The sequence below is a fragment of the Megascapheus bottae genome, chromosome 5, assembly GCF_031878675.1.
Source record: "Megascapheus bottae isolate mThoBot1 chromosome 5, mThoBot2.hap1, whole genome shotgun sequence".
Classification (NCBI taxonomy): Eukaryota; Metazoa; Chordata; class Mammalia; order Rodentia; family Geomyidae; genus Megascapheus; species Megascapheus bottae.
Genome location: NC_143513.1, coordinates 3,616,515 through 3,632,240, shown reverse-complemented (window position 1 = coordinate 3,632,240; position 15,726 = coordinate 3,616,515). Strand labels below are relative to the sequence as shown.

The 15,726-nt window shown below is 51.6% G+C and overlaps 2 protein-coding genes across 8 annotated transcripts in view; one reads left to right on the top strand and one right to left on the bottom strand.

Moving 5' to 3' along the window:
- Window positions 1-4,781: 4,781 nt before the first annotated feature.
- Window positions 4,782-13,409, bottom strand: LOC150062744 (ral guanine nucleotide dissociation stimulator-like). Of its 6 annotated transcripts, none has more exons than XM_090332573.1 (15): window positions 12,937-13,400; window positions 12,559-12,752; window positions 11,934-11,993; window positions 11,005-11,198; window positions 10,562-10,591; window positions 9,417-10,474; window positions 8,544-8,759; window positions 8,167-8,270; window positions 7,697-7,760; window positions 7,079-7,147; window positions 6,533-6,622; window positions 6,011-6,043; window positions 5,639-5,760; window positions 5,412-5,516; window positions 4,782-5,128 (listed from the first exon to the last, which is right to left on the bottom strand). In XM_090332573.1, the coding sequence occupies exons 1-15, from the start codon at window positions 13,060-13,062 to the stop codon at window positions 4,870-4,872; spliced, it is 2,724 nt and encodes a 907-aa protein (XP_090188699.1). In that variant the 5' UTR covers window positions 13,063-13,400; the 3' UTR covers window positions 4,782-4,869. The 6 variants fall into 6 exon arrangements, with proteins under 6 accessions (XP_090188699.1, XP_090188700.1, XP_090188701.1 ...); XM_090332574.1 differs by having other exon boundaries at window positions 7,700-7,760; window positions 12,937-13,399; XM_090332575.1 differs by lacking the exon at window positions 10,562-10,591 and having other exon boundaries at window positions 12,937-13,399.
- Window positions 13,170-15,726, top strand: part of LOC150062742 (uncharacterized) — a 50,534-nt gene continuing 47,977 nt past the window's right edge. Inside the window, exon 1 of one of the 2 annotated variants that reach the window (XR_016535478.1) lies at window positions 13,170-13,266. The gene's annotated coding sequence lies outside the window, so the exon portion shown is untranslated. The remainder of the gene's footprint in view (window positions 13,267-15,726) is intronic. The other variant, XR_016535479.1, reaches the window with a different exon arrangement.

The window sequence follows — 15,726 nt, the reverse complement described above, 5'->3', positions numbered from 1 at the left end:
CTTGCACCCTTGGGGAAAACGCTGTGTGATCTAGACAGCATCGTTGGTTTCCCCGTAGTCTCCACATAGCGCAGTGAATGTCCAATGGAAAGGGGATCATACAGCTTCGATACTGGCTGGCTGGCCAGTAAGGTGCCCTGAGCCTGCCAATGGCTTGGCCTTCAGTGCTCTCTGGCCTTTGAATGTGGAGTTCTTCTAGAACAGCTTCCCTCCCAGAATTCCCTTGGTCAAATCACCTTAGCCTTCTAGGCTGTACAGAACAGGTGAGAGCCTGCCTTGGAATTGGCTCAGGCATGAACTTATTTCCTTGTGATAGGCTAAGGTATGAACTCAGAGTTTCATGCCTTATCTTGCCAGGTAGGGGCACTGCCAAGTGAGCCATGCTCCCGTCCTTTTTCTTGCTGTATGTATATTTCAGATAGAGTCTGGAGTTTGGCCAGGCCACTTTGCATTGCCATCTCTACCTATCTTGTAACTGGGAGTGTAGCCGAGAAACCCCACAACTTGTTGGTTGAGATGGGATCTTGTAACTGTACCCTGTTGGCTCTGAACCATTTTTCTCCTCATCTCCATCTCCCAAGTAGCTAGGATGACAGGTGTAAGCCACTGCCCCAGGCCTAGTGGGACTTGTCTGTTGGAAGTGAGGAAAGAGGTGGGTGAGACCTAGGACAAGGTGCTGTTTGTAAGGGCAGAGCTTCTAGAGTTCCTGAGCAAACCATGCTGCTTTCCCTGCTTGTTTCATCCCCCATCCTCTCCTGAGTCAGAGTGGACAGAGCAGACTTGCCTAGGGCATGCACAGGCTGAGGCTCCCTGCTCCCTGCTTGGTCTGATTTTTGTGAATGAAGCTAGAGATCTGGCACTTGGGGTTGACATGGTCTTTGTGTTTGGCAGGTGCAGTGGTGTGCATCACCCTCCTGGACCGCCTGCGGGGGGACCAGATCAGCAGCCCTCAGGAGGGGCTTGCTGAGTACCAGCAGAGGCCACAGCAGCTGGTGAGCTACTTCATCAAGAAGAGTCTGGGAAAAGCCTGAGGCTCAGAGACAAGCTGTCCCCAGGTCTGTCCATCCAAACGGATGTGCAAAGTCTCCTTTTGTGTGATTTGGAGTGTGGGCTGGTGGCCCATGCTTTAGGAGGCTGAGATCACATTCTACCCTCAGAGCAGACATCCAAGACCCTACGCAACTTGTTTTTTCATGGAGACAAGGTCTCACTACAGTTTTTTCCCAGGCTCCCTCAAAGTGTGATCCTTCAGGTCTCCAAATCCCTCATTCTCTGGTTCCAAATTACTGTCTCCGTACATGGGATTACCTGACTGTTCAATTTCTATTTCATATCCTACTTTGATTAATGATTATGGTATGTAACATAAAGAAAATGATTTACATGTCAGATGGATGGCTTTATGTACTCATTTATTCCCCACTGATGACTTGCTCCATAGATTACATGAGATATTAGACACGAATGAACAGGATTTCCTTTCCCTTCTTCCCTGTAGAGCAGTTGCATTCAATTCATGATCTCCCAGTGAAATAGGAGACAGAGACCCAAATGTTATGGAAGGCAATCATCTTAAATTCTTGTGTCCCAGACACAAGACCTCTCAGTTCTCATGTCTGGCGTGAAGAAAGAAGTTCATGTGTGGGGTCCTATTGAAAGATGGGTGGACATCTGACAAGGGCTGGAAGGTCACTTTGTGAAGGGGAAGATGTATGAGCAGCAAACACGGGACAGTGACAGCCAGAGTGCAGAGAGGGCCACCCCAGTACCAAGAGTGAGGGCATCGTCGTCTAAGATACATCCTCTGTGGGCAGGCTGAATATACTCTCCCAGACTATGCAAGAATAAAATGCACCTGCTAGCTTGTGTCTGGTGCCTCTTTCACATGTGTCACTCTAACAACTCAGGAGGCTGACTTAGTTGTGATGATCTTGGTTTCCAGCCAGCCTGGGCAGGTGAGACATTTCCAATTAGCCACCAAGAAAACCCGGAACTTTGAGCTATGTTTCAAAAAAAGGAACAGTGCCTAGGCTCTGAGTTCAAGGCTAAGACCAGCACATAAAAAAACACACACACATACACACACACACACACACACACACACACACACACACACCTCAAACAAAGACTAGATCCTTGATTTTTCCAATTTGTACAGGCCTCTACAATGATTCACTCATACTGCTAATGGGGAACAAGGATACAACGTGGAGGTAAGGCAACTTGTCTGGGCTTTAGTACACTATGTGCAGATGGCAGAGCCACAGTGTGAATGGGAAGGAAGGGCTGTGCAGGAAGTTCCCTCAGCCTTTGCAACACTTCCCTCCTTGGCCTGACAAATGAATGGGTCATCAGCTAAAGCACTTCAGCTCCTGGAAAGGTGTGTGAGCTGGCAGGGACACACAAGATGAAGATACCAATGGCCACCTCACCAGAGGATAGGGAGGATCTCAAGAAAGGTGTGAAAGGTTGGTAGGGACTGTAGCCCACAGTAGCATCTCCTAGATGAAGACAGCAGCATTTGCATCCTGGCCTGGTTGCCGTGTCCTTATTCAGAAGGCTCTGCTACATTTTCCCCTTTATTTGTATCTCCAGGATCTTTAGCTTCTACTGATAGAACTATTAAGGGAATGCATCTCCTTATCCCCTGCAGCACACTAATCAAAACAAAAGCCAGTAGCTTTATTTCCTATATGAATATTTTCAGATAGGATATTTTCCAAGAGGAAAAAAAGTCTTAAGCCAAATCAGTGCCTATCCTGAGTAAATGAATATGTGGAGTTGAGGAACTCTTTTATTCTACACCTGGGCTCTAATTAGAAATAAAGTTTGTCCTGAATGTGGTAACCTGAGAATGTTCATTGGCAGCTAAGGGTCCAGATGGCACTCTTTTAATATAAATATACTTACAGTGGTGAACAGTGGTGAATATAGTATCATACTGTCAGGACAAAGGAAGATTATGTTCAGAATCAAAGATTGGTAAGGCTTTGTCTTTCTTGTGATTTGATTTCTGTTCCCTTTAAATACAAAGTCATTTTTATTTAACTCCCGAGGAAAATTTGCATCCATAGACAAAATACATTGTCTTCAGTGAAGATCTAGAAAGGATCTAGAATGAAAGAGGCTGGATGTGTTCTGTGACCAGGTAGTAGGAGGTGCTAATGTTGTAAGGTTAATCCAGTAGGCAAGATGCAGAGAAGCTACTTTCTCTTTGTCCTATTTTTTGTCAGTCCTGGGGCTTGAACTCAGGGCCTAAGCCCTGTTTCTGAGCAGCATGTGCTCAAGGGTAGGACTTCCAGCCTTTTCTGTTAATGTGGTGCATTATGTGGGGCATCATGCATGCTAGGTAAGCACTCTATCATGCTAAGCCACATTCCCAGCTTACAAATCACATTTTTGGCTTGGGCTTTCTTAAGGCTAGAGCTCTCCCACTTGAGCCACAGAACCACTTCTGGCTTTTTTCTATGTATGTGGTACGAAGGCATTAAACCCTATCTTCGGGCATGATCTGCAAGCACTCTACCACCAGGCCAAACCCCCAGCCCTACACACGACATTTGGAGAGATCAAACTGAGAGTCTAATGAAAAAGCTGGCATCTGCAGGCAGATTCCTGTCAAAATGAACAGCAGCTTTGCTAGCTGGTATACTGTATGAAAACTGTGCCATAAAAGAGGAAAGAGCAGAAAACCAATAGCAACCACGCACATCAACCCAGTAGAGAGTTGAAGTGGGACACCTTGTTGATTTGAGGAGAGCCAGGAGGTGGGGTACAGTACATGAGACCTGGCTTAATGGCTGCTGAGCTGTCTGATCAAGAAATAGGTTCAGGTCAGAGGACAAGGTCACAGGACCCTGGAGAGTCCCAGGTTCAAGACACAAGACTGACAGGTCCAGTAACCTACCATCCAGGTCCCTACCCCTGACTCTTAGACATCAGGGAGGCCCATCACCTGGGGGGTGGGGTGGGACTTCCCCTTCTTCCACTATGCAGTCAGGATGTGGCTCAAGGCTAGAGCTCAGCCACCTGAGCCACAGCACCACTTCCGGCTTTTTTAATGTATGTGGTACTGAAGAACGGCATGCCAGACAAGCACCCTACCACTAAGCCAAACTCCCAGCCCTGCAAAGAGAATGTTTGAGTGGCACGGGCATGTGACTTTATGCTCTCTCTGTGCTCTATCGGCTCATTTTCCTACATCGGTGTGCTTAGTGTTTGAGGAATAGACCTGGTTTGGAAAAATTGTGATTTTGAATTGTCTTAGTTTACCACTTCTTGCAGCTCAGCAGTGGGCCCCTTGCTGGAGCACTGCCCCGGTTCTAGTGTGGACTCCTTTTTCCTGCAGAGGGGCATGGTGCTATCCAGCCTCTCCCAACACCTGAGGGTGGCCTCCCTGCCTGCACAGAAGGAACTCAGGGGCTTCCCACACAGCCAGTGACTGCAGCAAAGATGATATTTCAACACTCAGATTTCATAGATCCTGGAATGGTCCATGAGAACACCTGAAAGTCTGGCCCAAGGCGGTGAGAGACACAGGCTCAAGGCATCACCTTGGATTCAGACTCTGTGCAAGGTCAGCATGCCTGACATGGGCCGGGGAAAAGTGATCTTCCCCATTCTACAATAAATGACCTCTCAAAGGCAGAAAAGACTTCCTCATAAAATACATCTTCCGAATAACCACAACAAACTTGCTCTCCTAGAGAAATGGTATTCATGGACTCAGTGTTTCCACTTAAAGTTTTAATTGTGATAACCCAGAAACCCGCCCCCCTCAATCCCGAAAAGTTGGCAATTTTCCCCAAAGCATCAGATAGTGCTACTAGCTTGGTTGAAGTCCACTCCAAAGGTTGAACTGGCAACAACCTAATGAATTCCTTCGTGCCCTGTTCTCCTGGAGGGCTGAGGGCTCAAGAACCCCAAGATCCCCTCATATTGGAAGTCAATCTTAGTGTTGCTGATGTTGGGAGTAGAATGGTATCCACGACGATAAAGTATGGAAGGCCTGGTTGAGAAGCCCAAATGTCCAGAGGTTTCGTGGCTAATACTTCTGATGCTAACTTCTTCGCTGGTATTCAATTGGGAGCTGCTATGGCTGCTGAATGTCTTGCTTGAAGTCTGGTGACTGAATGGAGGGCCTGCCTTAATCCTAGGGCCTCCCTGGGCACTCATGCTGGCCCCAGACCACAGTGTGCCCTGAGCCTGAGGCAGTTTTCATGATTCTGCTCTGGGAATGGGAACCACCATGGGAACCAAGGAAGAAAGGGATGTGGGCAGAGCTGAGGCCACACAGCTCAGTCCCAAGGTGGCTGTGTGGAAGAGGGCGGGATGCAGCCCCAGCTTCTGGGGCTCACTATCCCACCACTCACAGCCTGGGAGTCCCTTGCCCTGTGGGTCCCTCTGCTTACTCTTTTGAGGGCTTCCTCTGGACCAAGCTCTTCTTACTCTTCCTGCTCTTCCTGCGCAGGAAACCGGCCCACCTGGGAGGCTCCAGCTCCTGGCACAGCTTGTCGCTAAGACAGGTAGGAGTTGTGAGCACAGCAGGGCCAACACTGGGGCTCCATCCCAGGTCCCCTGGGAACTTGGGGTTCCATAGGCCCCATGTGTGCTGCCCCCTCTGTGTGCCCCAGCTCACCATTCAGATGGACTCAGGCGCTTCAGGTTTGTGAACCATGTCACAAACTTCTCCTCAGGAACTACGTGGAGCTCCTGACACGCGCCCTGGAGTTCTTTGATCAAGGCCAGGACTTTATATTCCTGGGGGAAAGAGAACAGGATGCTCACTGGCCTGCACAGTGGAGGGGCACCAGGCTACCTATGTGGGGCCTTACCTGGGTCGCTCTTCTCTCTGGCTCTGTCTCTTGCTCATTGCCTGCTATGATCCAGGGCCCATCCCACAGCTCCCCCCACATGCCCCCTTCTCCGGTCCTCCACCTTCAGAGAAAAAGAAGGACCCAAGGGCCCTGCACAGCTGGCCTCCCTGTGCTGGGAGGCTTCATCTCCTCACCTCTCTTCTTCTTTGCATGTGTATCCACTTGCCCTGCAAACCAGAGAGCCACTGTGCTTAGCAAATGGTGCTTGCAGCTCAAGGCTGCCTTGCCACTTTGCACCTACCGAGGTAGGTCAGTAGAGGGCAGCATGGGTCCATACCTGGACTAGGGTTGCTCTCAGTCTAGGGCAGGGACAGGGGGCCTGAGGACAGGGATCTGACTCTTCTTCTCAACTCTCAATGCGCCCTGCAGAGACTGAGGCTCCTAGGGACAAGCACGGGCTCTTCCCACATGCTAGGTCACCTTGAGGACCTGCTGTCACACTCCCACCCTGCCCCACTACCCACGGAGAAATGGGCCCAAGTCATCAGCAGCACTGAAGGCTGGCAGTTTGCCAGGAGCATCAGAAGGTAGCACTGCTGTGCTGCTTGGATGCCTGAAGCTGGGGAGAACTCGGCCTCTTGCTGGAGCTCCAGGGGCATCCAGAGGCTCTTCTTCTCCTATCTGATTCCCCATGCCTGGTCCCCTGGCTCACTCACATTCTTGGAGTCCTTGTCCTTTTGGTGGTGTAGTGAGGCCAAGTGGTTGAGGATGGTGCCGAGGTAAGGGACTGTGCCCTCGGAGTAGTCCTATGGTATTGGGTGGTGAAAAATAAGAGCACACTTAGGCTCCTGCTTAGTCCCACCGGACTTACCCCAGTGCCATGATGCCAGCCAGGAGAACTTCTTAGGGCATAACAGGCTCCTTCCCCAAGGATCCACCCTCCACTCCTACCCAAGCCCTCAGCCCTGCAAGTGGGGATCAGTCTGGGTCTGGTGCAATCCTAGGCTGGCACACTTGACAGATGGGCAAGATTTATTTCTCAGCTCCATGCGAGACAGTCTGTTGGATGCAGCTCCTTCCTGCAATATGCAGGAATGGGCAGAGGTCAGGAATGAAGGGGGTTCATCACTGTGTGTGGCTGTGGGAGCCCATTGCAGGAATGGGCAGAGGTCAGGAATGAAGGGGGTTCATCACTGTGTGTGGCTGTGGGAGCCCTGTCCTCTCCTGCTGGGGAGTCTCTTGCCTCAGGCATGCACACTCACCAGTTCCTTCTGCGTTCCTAGGCCTCTCTTGAGTTTGCTCCAGAAGGCCATCCGTGTGGACTGTGGGCCCTGGTAGGATATAGCATGCAGTTAGAAGACTGTCAGCTCACTCAACCCTCCACCTTCCCTGCTTTCCTGGGGTCGTGGGATGTCAGGTTCCCAGTGACCATCATCACTCTTCCTGGGCATATCAGAGCACATGGGAAGGCCTGTCTGCAAGGTTGAGTGTGGACATTTGCAGCAGCCCAAGGGGATGCTGCTATTTGGTCTGGTGCTGAGATTCTGGGTGTGAGGCTGGCTGGGTGGAGAGGAGGCAGCCCCATCACAGACCTGCCACAAGGACGAAGCTGGAGATTCCCCATCCTGACAGTTCCTCCCCTCCTCACACACCCAGGATGCCTCCTGGCCTGCACTCACTCCACTGCACTGCCAAGCAAGGGGGAGTCACTGGTTCTCCACCTAATCTGCCCTTTACCCCAGCACAGAACCCATGCTTCCAGCCTTCCCATGACTCATCCTAAATTCCCACATGATGCCTACTAGAACTTTTGGAAACCCCATCAGGGAGGATTTCCTCGCCCTCCCTCCTCTGGAGTAAACTTCTTCCTGCGCTCATACCACCTTGTAGTGTTTCTCCATCGAATAGATCTTCCTCAGCTCCTGCCATACCTCAAGGCTCCCCCTGGAGGAGGGGCAGAGACAAGGTGAGAGATGGTAGAGGGAGGGAGAGGAAGAGAGGCAGTGGATTTTCAAGTTGAGGCAGATTTCATCCTAATGGAGAAGAGCTTTGCATGTGGCTCCACCATGACACTTAGGTCACCTGGAGTTGAGCAGAGCATTGTGAGGCTAGGGGCCAAAGACCAGAGTGGTTTCCTTTGGAAGAGCTTCTAAAGACTGGATGCCCTCAATGTGTCAGGAGTCCCCTGTGGCCTTGGGTCTTGTGTGCCTGGAGAGGAAGCTGATCCTAGCAGGCAAGTCCTATCAAGTCCCCACATATCTGAGTTGTGCAGCTGCAGTGTCCCGGGGCTCCTGGAGGAGGGGTGTTAGGCTGACCAAACTTCACTTGCCCAGGAACAAGGCACACCCACCTGGAAACAGCTCTCCATGTTTGCTTCAGGCCTTGCAGGGCACTGCTCTGCAGGGCAGATAAGATGGCACACACGGAGATGGCGTTTTTGAGGTGGTGGCTCTCCTAGAGATGAGGAATGTGTGAGGTGAGCCCTGGAGCAGCCCCCGGGGTCCTGCTTTGACCCTAGGGCTCCACCTTGGTTACTGGGATGAATGCTAGGGAGCCTGGGGAGATGACTCCATCCTAGAGGAAGCAGAGCAGGAGGCCACATGGCAGGAAGCTGGGCAGAGCCTGAGGAGGGGTTTGGGGACTCAGGCAGCAGCTGTGAGTGAGCAGGCAGCCTGCTGGTCGGGATGGGAGAGGGAAGAAGGGTCCCAGGCCCCTCCTGCAGCATACCAATGCCACCTCAATCCAGTGCTCCAAGACCTCTGCCCTGTCTGCTGCCTCAGCGCTGTGGTCCAATATGGAAGTTGTTATTATACATGTTTCTATTTGTTGATAAAAGTGTAAAATTGCCAGCACTGTAGGTGCCAGGAGCTCCTGACGCTTCTTATCCGGGTCGAAATAAACATAGCTCAAACACTCATACGGTTTCAGCTCTTTGAAGAGCCTCTGGAAAGGGAAAAGAAATGGTCAGTGGGACTCTGCCTGAGGCCTCCAGAGTCTCTGCCTGGCATGTGAGGCAGGTCTAGGCACTGGGTCTCAGGAAGCAGAGGTGCATGTCTAGGTGTGTCTCCATGCTCCTTCCTGGACCTCTGAGAGCCCCTGGCATATGTGTGTCCCTAAAAAGAGCATGAAGGCCTAGGGAGGAGGGCAGGGATGGACCAATTTCATTCTGCCAATCATGAGGTGCCTCAGCCTGCATGTCCCAGGCAGGGCACATTTGCTTTCCCCACCACACTTCCTTTCTGTCTGCAGTCCACAGGCATTGGCCTTCACCCTGTGGCATGTCCTGTGAATGCCATGGGATCTCAACAGTCCCCAGGCCCCCACTGAGGGTTAAGGATGCAAAGGCCAGTGGACAAATCAAGGCGCCTGGCCTTCTGTCTGCTTGTCCTTGTTACTCCCTGAGCCATCAGGATCCCTGGACCCTCAGTGGTTCCAATTGTCCCTCAAGAAATCAAGATGGCTTGACTTGGTGAACCCAGACCTGGTCCTGGGTTTTGCACCCACCAAGCTGGAATGTGCAGTAGAAATGTCCTCTGCCCAGGGAAATGGTGGTGTGGGCAGTAGAGGAGAGAGGGAAAGACTGCATGCCAAGCTACTCACCACAGCCATGATTGCGAACTGTTCGGCCTTCTGGTCAGGCAGCCACTCTATCAAGTGTGCTGTACTCATTTCTTCTAACTTCAACAAAGAAATCCTGGATGGCCCCCTGGAGGAAACCTGAAAATCCCCTACTGTGAGGGATTCCCAGGGAGCTGGCTCTGTCTCAGTTGCCATGTGTGCCTCTCTAGCCAGGGGTACAGAGTCTGGCTCTAGCTCTGCAGCACTGAGCAGTGTAGCCCTGGTATCCTCAGAGATCGACAGGCCATGGCCTTGATCGTTGCCAGGTAGTGGATAAACAACCTCCCTGAAACCTTCGGCATCCTTTTGCAGAGGTGAAGATGGCCCGGGTGCTTCCTCCTCAATGGGGGGCACAGGTTCCTGTGCAGATGGCTCAGGCTCTTCATTGGCTGTGAGGAGACAGGCCGCCTGGGGTACAGATGGCCCGGGGGCTTCCTCCTCAATGGGGGGCACAGGTTCCTGTGTAGATGGCTCAGGCTCTTCATAGGCTGTGGGGGGAGAGGCAGCCTGGGGTATAGATGGCCCGGGGGCTTCCTCCTCAATGGGTGGCACAGGTTCCTGTGCAGATGGCTCAGGCTCTTCATAGGCTGTGGGGGGAGAGGCCGCCTGGGGTACAGGTGGCCCGGGGGCTTCCTCCTCAATGGGGGGCACAGGTTCCTGTGCAGATGGCTCAGGCTCTTCATAGGCTGTGGGGAGACAGGCCGCCTGGGGTACAGATGGCCCGGGGGCTTCCTCCTCAATGGGGGGCACAGGTTCCTGTGCAGTTGGCTCAGGCTCTTCCACTGCTGGGGGGAGACAGGCCACCTCTCCAGCAAGGAGGCATGCTGCCACACAGGTCTCTGCCACAGTGCTCATGGGAGCCTCTGCTTGATCTGCACCAGCCGCTGGTGTTGGGGCTGATGAGGGATTTGCTTCAGCCTTGCCTTGAGGCAGCTGGCTTTCTGGAGTGGACACTGGAACTTCCTCATCATTTCCTGGCTCTAGAGTACTTGGTTCCAGTGGATTAGGTCCTCCAGGCTCAGAGATGGCTGCCAGTGCTCCTAAATCAGAGGGAGCAGCTCAGTCTGGGACTACTCCCTGCACACTTGTACTTGGGGCAGGTGGAAGGCTGGGAGTCATGAGCTTACCTGCACAAGGCTTTATGTCTTCTATGCCAGCTGGTAAAGGCAAGTAGGAATAGGCATCTCTCAGAGTCTCACTCTGGAGCTCGCCAGCAGAGCTTGGAGCTGAAGGGGACTCAGCCCAAGATGCTCTGATTCCTTCCTGGGGGGTTGTTGCCTCCAGGGCTTCATGCATGGCATGCAATACTGCAGAATCACCAAGGATTGCAGCTGCAGCGAACATTTTAGGACAAGATCCCTACAGGACTGTCTTCCCCTAAGTCTGCCCTAATGTCAGGAGACCCCTGCCTGCCTGAGAAGCCCCAGTGCTTTGACTCCACCACAGGAATTGTTCCAGACAGCCCTCCAAGGCCTCTGGACTTCTGGCTCCCTTTGCCTTTGGCTTCCTTCAATTGGAAACAGCTCAGAATCTCCCAGCTATTGTCTCCTTCCCATCCCCTGCTACTCACCTTCAAGCTCTGGCTGTTTGGGATTCCTGAGTTCCAGATGGGTGAGCAGAAGGCAGGCCTGGTGCTCCTCAATGGAGCCGGGCATATTCAGGTGGAGGTATGCCACAAGTTGTTGCAGGCAGGACGAGTCCGGCGCTTCTAGGAAATCTTCAGGGTACTCCCTCATCCACGAACCGAGGATGAAGGCGAAAGCTCTGGGAGCAGAGGGAGAAGCAGCAGAGTCACAGGCTGGGCCTTCCCTCCACTCAGATCCCCTCAAGCTCGTGTATAGAGTGGTCATGAGACTGCTCATGTCCAAGTCCCTGGCAAGCCAGGTCACCTGGCTGGGCTACAGGCAATATGTTCAGGAGGGATGAGATTAGACTTAGATCACAATTGTGAGCACCACCCTCCTCTTTCCACATGCCCCACACCTACCTTCATTTGTCCCTGGAAGCCTCCCCAGACTATCCACTCTATCTACTCTGGGATGGTCATCCTGTCCCTTGGTCCCTCTCGAGACCTGCGTGTGCTCATTGAGGTAACCTGTCCTCACCTCCATGTCCTTAAGCCCTTTGTGAAGCGTCTTTCCCTGATTTCAACCCACAGGGCAAGGCCTGATCCTTGAGCCCTCGCGGAGTCCTCCGGAAACCCACTGAATGTCCATGATGGGGAGGTGTGGCCGTCCTAGTCTCCCTAGTCCTGATTTTCCCAGGGTAGGCAAAGGTGACTGGGCTGGCATGGTCCCAGAGCTTCTCTCACCCTCCTCAGGAATAGAGGAACTCACCCCAGCTCCCCATGTGGACACAGTCTCCTGGCAGGTCTCAAGCTCTCCTTCAGAACTGTCAAGCCAGGTGGGTACCATTTCACTTTTCCCAGGCCTCCCACAAAGCAGCTCCCTAATGCCCCGCTCTGAAAACAGATTCCCTCCTCTTCCCCAACACACTCACTGCTGTAGTTGTCCTTTTGCTCCTGCCTTCTCCCCCTCAAGTTGTTGGAATGAGCTGTACCTAGGGAATAACATGAGGAAGTCACCTGCACTGTCCCTGAGTGTGACGTGTGCAGTTCTTGGTGGCTTCTGAGCACAGGATGGAGCTTGGGATGACAAGAATCACCCCATTCTTTACACTGAGTGGAGCCTGACATACCTCCCGACATAAGGTGAAGAGGCCTCTACCTGCCTCCTACATATCTGAGTGGGCATGGGTTCTCTGTGTCCCTCTAGTGCTTCCTAGTGAGGTTCAATTAGTTCAGGACCCCAGAGAGAAGGTCACTCACCTTTAGAATTTGGAAAAGGCTTTGCTTAAGGTCTCAGTGAGGGCACCATGGAGAGCAGGGGGTGTTGAGGAGAGGGGAGCTTCTCCACGCACCACCCACAATTCTGCCCACCCAGCTGTTGGAGGCATGGGCCAGGACAGGCATTTTCACAGCTCAGGCCTCTGCTCCAGCCTCAGGCAGTGTGGGTGTTGTCCCTAGCATGCTACTTCCCAGGCTTCAAGCAGATTCATGTTGGGGCACCAACTTGGGCCAGAGCCTAGCCATTCGGTCTAGCCTAGGTTCCCAGGAGCTGCTTACCTGCTGAACAGCAGGGTCAGTATGTGCTGTGTGGTAGTGAAGGTGCGGTAGGTTCCCAGGAAGACTGGGACGAAGGAGGCATCTCCGAAGAGCAGGGCAGGTACCAGGTGCTCTACCAGCTGCTTTACTTTGCCTCCCCGCATGTATCCTGCCTTGCAGGGATCAGCAAGGCTTGGAGCTAAAATATCCCCATACTGGGGTGAAGAAGAAGCAGCAATGGGAAAAGGCTCCTGGCCATCCAACAGCTTGGGGCTCAACTTCCTTCCCTCCCTCACACACACTCATGTACCCACATCCCACCCAGAATGCAGACACCTATGCCACACAGTACTAGATGTGATGACTCCCCCGTTCCTGGCCCATGCTCCCTCCATTCACCTGTGGGATGTAGCGTGGGTTTCTGCGCAGGCAACCAGGCCAAGGGATGAGCCATTGTCTGCGAATGAGATCGAACTCTCCATTTTGATTCTTTCTGTGGAATAGAGGACAGCAGCAGGAAAACATCCTGCTGCCTTCAAAGTTTCCACACAAATGAGCTGGCTCAGCTGCAGCGCAATATATGAGCTGCTAAGCAGTGCCCCCATTGTTGCCTAGCCCTCTGTCATGTCATCTCTTTAGGTGATGTCATCACACCCCGCCCCCCAGAGCCTGAGCCTCACACCTGACCCCTGCACATGTCCACTGGCTGCTCCCTCGGACCTCCTGCAGGTCAGGAGGAAAACTAGACCCATTCCCCTCCACATACCTTCCCACTGTCCTCTGTCCAGCAAATGTCCTGGTATTGAGGACATACTTACTGGCTTCACACCTGGCACAGCCAATCATCTCAAATGTGTTCTACACTACTAGTGTTAGTGCTTGTTGGCTTTAGTCCCCCAGTCAATCCACGTTGCAGTGAGTCCACTTAGGGTCTGCTGGTGAGGGGGAGGCTGTCTTCCACTGAATAGTAGTACCCTGTGTCCATCGTAGGCTGTGAACCTTGACAGCTGCTGTCAGCCATTTTACTGCCCTCATGTAGAGATGAGGTCCCTGCGCATTGTCTTGACAGAGAATAAATTTCGTTCGTACATGTTGTGACAAAAAGGAGATAGAGAAGCTACTCACATCCATGTCCTGAGACAGGACATGCCACAGGAATCACACACATTGTCCTTTGCCAGATGCCAATGGCTCACACAATTCTAACTGCTCAGGAAGCTGACCTCTGAAGAACATGTTTCAAAGTCAACCTAGGCAGGAAAGCCTATGAGAGTCTCATCTTCAATTAATCAGCAAGAAGTAGGAAATTTGATTCATGGCCAATGTGTTGGATTAGCAGGCTTGAGCATAAAGATTCAAGGCCCAGTCTCCTATTCAAGTGGCAGAACCAGCACAGCAAGAACTACTACCGTGGGCATGTGTCTGTGATGTCTGCATCACTTCTTGTCATAAGGCAGATGAAGGTGACCCTAGGTCGAAGTGTCAAATAGAAATGGAACTCTAAGACAGATATTAGGTACCCAAATGAATCCATTCAGTGGTACATTTGGTAAGGATAGAAGAATATTGAAAATGATGAGAGGGCAATGTTCCCTCCAAAGGGTGACCCCTTGGCAATCCCTTCACCCAGAAGTCACGGCTGGACAACTGGATGGACACAATTAGCTGGATCTAGAATGAAAGCAATGCCATCATCCCTCTCTGTACCTTAGCATCTCCTCCTGTTCCTTATAGCAATTTATCTAAAAACCAATTCCGTATGCCACAAAACACAGATGACAACAGCATCCTGGTAACCCCTTATAGATGGTAGCAAATACAAACAAAATTTGGTGGATTGCATAGTGTTTCACTGTATCCATTACCTTGGGATTCAGCCCTGAATGGGAAAGTGATTCAAAGTGACACAGCAATGTTAAGAAAAGAAAACACTATCAACTAAAAGCAAATAGTAAGATGGTTGACATTTGGGAGGAACTTGAAACTGTGGGTAAATTTGTGGATGCTCTGCAGTTGTGAGAATACATATATGGCTTGTTCCAATAGAAGATCTTGGGAGAATCTTATGCCATATTAGAATATTTCAGGAAAAAACGGAGTAATTTCATTATGTGTACAATTTTCTTTTTCTGAAGGCACCTGTGTTTGTCAAGGGGTGAAGTGGGATGGGCAACGAGGGGCACCAATAGAAACTCATGAGAGCCCTCCATACACAAGATGGACAAGAAAGGAGGAGGGCACCTCTGTGCTTGGGAGGTCAGGGGAGGCCAGAGGAGGGAGAATCGTCCAGGAGATTAGGTAAGGATGAAGTGAGAACCTGAGGAGCAGGCAGAATAAAACATCAGAAGTAAACAGATTGAGGTGGAATTATGACCGCAATGATCAACAGTGTTCCAGGCACTAAAGTGCCATATCTGTAATGCTTTTTACCAGAAATCCCTCCAAGTCCATCTAGAACAACACAGAGCTTAGAGTGATTTAAATTTCCCGACTGGTGAACTCAGGGAGATAGTAGGAATGTCAGCATCTGGTAAGTTCCTGTTGGGGAGAGGTCCCTGAGCAGCCCACTTGGGACTGCTGACACACTGAGACCAGATTGTGCTGTCATGAGGTGTGGGACCCTATGGGAACAGTGGCTGAGGATGGGCAACCAGCTGCTGGCTCTGGGTGGAAAGACCTGCTCAACACCATCACTCAGGTCTTCTTTAAACACATAGCCCAGAATGATAAGGGTTCAATGGATGAGTGCATAGGTTGTGGGTAGGCCAAAAAGGTTTTATGGAAATAGAGACTTAAGTAAAGGGAGACAAGGAACCTAGGAGAGCGCTAAAGGAGGGAGCAGGACACAGACCTAGCCCTGATGCACAGAGCACCAGTGCACACACAAGAAGCAGGTGGTCATTGTAGTTCATTGGCAGCATTCCCACACTACAGCAAATAGCTGAGAGAACCCAGGCCTATGGAAGAAAGGCTTGCAGGGCCTCATTGTTGTGGGACTTCTCCCCCAGGGTCAGTTGGTCCTTGTTACCTGAGCCACCCTCAGCTCTGGAAGGTCCTTTCAGGATTAGCTGTCCTGGAAAAGTCTGAATCCACTTGAGGCTGAATGGACACAGATAAGAACCCAGAGGGGCCTCATTCTTCCTCCACTGCTCAGAAACCTTCTACACCGGTAGATGACCCACGTTTGGT